The sequence below is a fragment of the Stegastes partitus genome, unplaced genomic scaffold, assembly GCF_000690725.1.
Source record: "Stegastes partitus isolate 25-593 unplaced genomic scaffold, Stegastes_partitus-1.0.2 Scaffold560, whole genome shotgun sequence".
Taxonomy (NCBI): Eukaryota; Metazoa; Chordata; class Actinopteri; family Pomacentridae; genus Stegastes; species Stegastes partitus.
Window position 1 is genome coordinate 161,148 of NW_007578291.1, and position 1,690 is coordinate 162,837.

A 1,690-nucleotide genomic window follows, 5' to 3' on the forward strand; every position below is an offset into this window, starting at 1 on the left:
TCCCTCAGAGTTACGGGTGTCTTGGTGGCCTCCCTTAGAGTTATGGATGTCTTGGTGGCCTCCCTCAGAGTTACGGGTGTCTTGGTGGCCTCCCTCAGAGTTATGCATGTCTTGGTGGCCTCTCAGAGTTATGGATGTCTTGGTGGCCTCTCTCAGAGTTATGGATGTCTTGGTGGCCTCCCTTAGAGTTATGGATGTCTTGGTGGCCTCTCTCAGAGTTATGGATGTCTTGGTGGCCTCTCTCAGAGTTATGGATGTCTTGGTGGCCTCCCTCAGAGTTATAGGTGTCTTGGTGTCCTCCCTCAGAATTACGGATTTCCTGGTGTCCTCTCTGACTCATAGTTGTCTTGGTGGCCTCCTTCAGAGTTACGGATGTCCTGGTAGCCTCTCTCAGCTCATAGGTGTCTTGGTGGCCTTCCTCACTTGTTTTCACCTTGACTGTTGAAAAACAGGCAATTGTTGTTGTGTGCACAGTCTCTTCCTTAGCAGCTGCTGAAGCTTGTAACTCCTTCAGCGGGAGTCATAAGTGTCTTGGAGACCACCTTCACAGGTCACTCAGTTTTTGAGGACAGCCTGCTCTAGGCAGATTACCACGTGCCATATTCCTTCCATTTCTTAATGATGGATCTAACTGGACTTAAAGAGATATTCAGGGACTTGGACATTTTCTTGCATTCATCCCCTGACTTGTGCTTTTTAAATAACGTTTGTTTGGAGTGTTCTTTTGTCTTCATGGTGTCGTTACATCCAGGAGCACTGGTTCACCAGTGACTGGACCTTCCAGATACAGGTGTCTTTACATTACAATCACTTAAGACACAGTCACTGCACTCCGATGATCTCCATTTCACTGACTGAATTACTTTTGGCATCGATTGACTGCACCTCTGTTGAAGTAGGGGATTCACTTCATCGTGGATGAATACACAGGCAGTCACTTACACTTTACATTTATATATTTTGTTTCATTATCTGATATTCTTTGCAGAAATCTGTTTTCAGTTTGATATGAAGGAGTTTTATTTTTTAAACTCTTGTCAAAAGGCCAAATGAAATTCACCATGATTCAATGGTGTAAAGCAACAATGGGACAAAAACAAAAATGAAAAAGGGGCTGAGTACCTTTTGGAGTCACTGTCATTTTGTAGTTCTGTCTAAAACGTACTGCTGCTATCAAAGTTTTGTTTTTTTTCTGAGACAAATCCTGTCTTCACTAGAATCTCGGCTCTCCAAGCTCGATTATTGTCCTGATGTTTGTTCAGGGCAGAGCTGATGTCTGAAGCTTTATCTGTGTGACACCGTCATTAGAGTTGACTGCAGGAATGCCGGCAGCTCTGTCATTACAGCGTCTGAGCAGGTGTTGTGTTTGTGTGCACGCAGGAACACCCGGCGGGCTGCTGAGGTGTGGATGGACGAGTATAAACAGTACTACTACTCTGCAAGGCCGTCGGCTCAAGGAAAGGCCTTTGGCAGGTTTGTCCATTATACTGTCATCCTCCTCTGTGCCAAAGTAAACAGCAGCCCACATACAGGTCTGGCTGTGTTTCATATTATTATTTATTATTCAGAGGGTATCATCTATTATACATGTATTGTTTCAGTCAGATAGATAGATAGATAGATAGATAGATAGATAGATAGATAGATAGATAGATAGATAGATAGATAGATAGATAGATAGATAGATAGA

General features: G+C 43.7%; 1 protein-coding gene across 1 annotated transcript in view; it reads left to right on the forward strand.

Annotated features, from left to right (window-relative positions):
* Positions 1 to 1,690, forward strand: part of galnt16 (UDP-N-acetyl-alpha-D-galactosamine:polypeptide N-acetylgalactosaminyltransferase 16) — a 63,957-nt gene that overhangs the window by 49,400 nt on the left and 12,867 nt on the right. Inside the window, exon 11 of the mRNA XM_008288471.1 lies at positions 1,381 to 1,473. Coding sequence (XP_008286693.1) covers positions 1,381 to 1,473 — 93 coding nt within the window. The remainder of the gene's footprint in view (positions 1 to 1,380; positions 1,474 to 1,690) is intronic.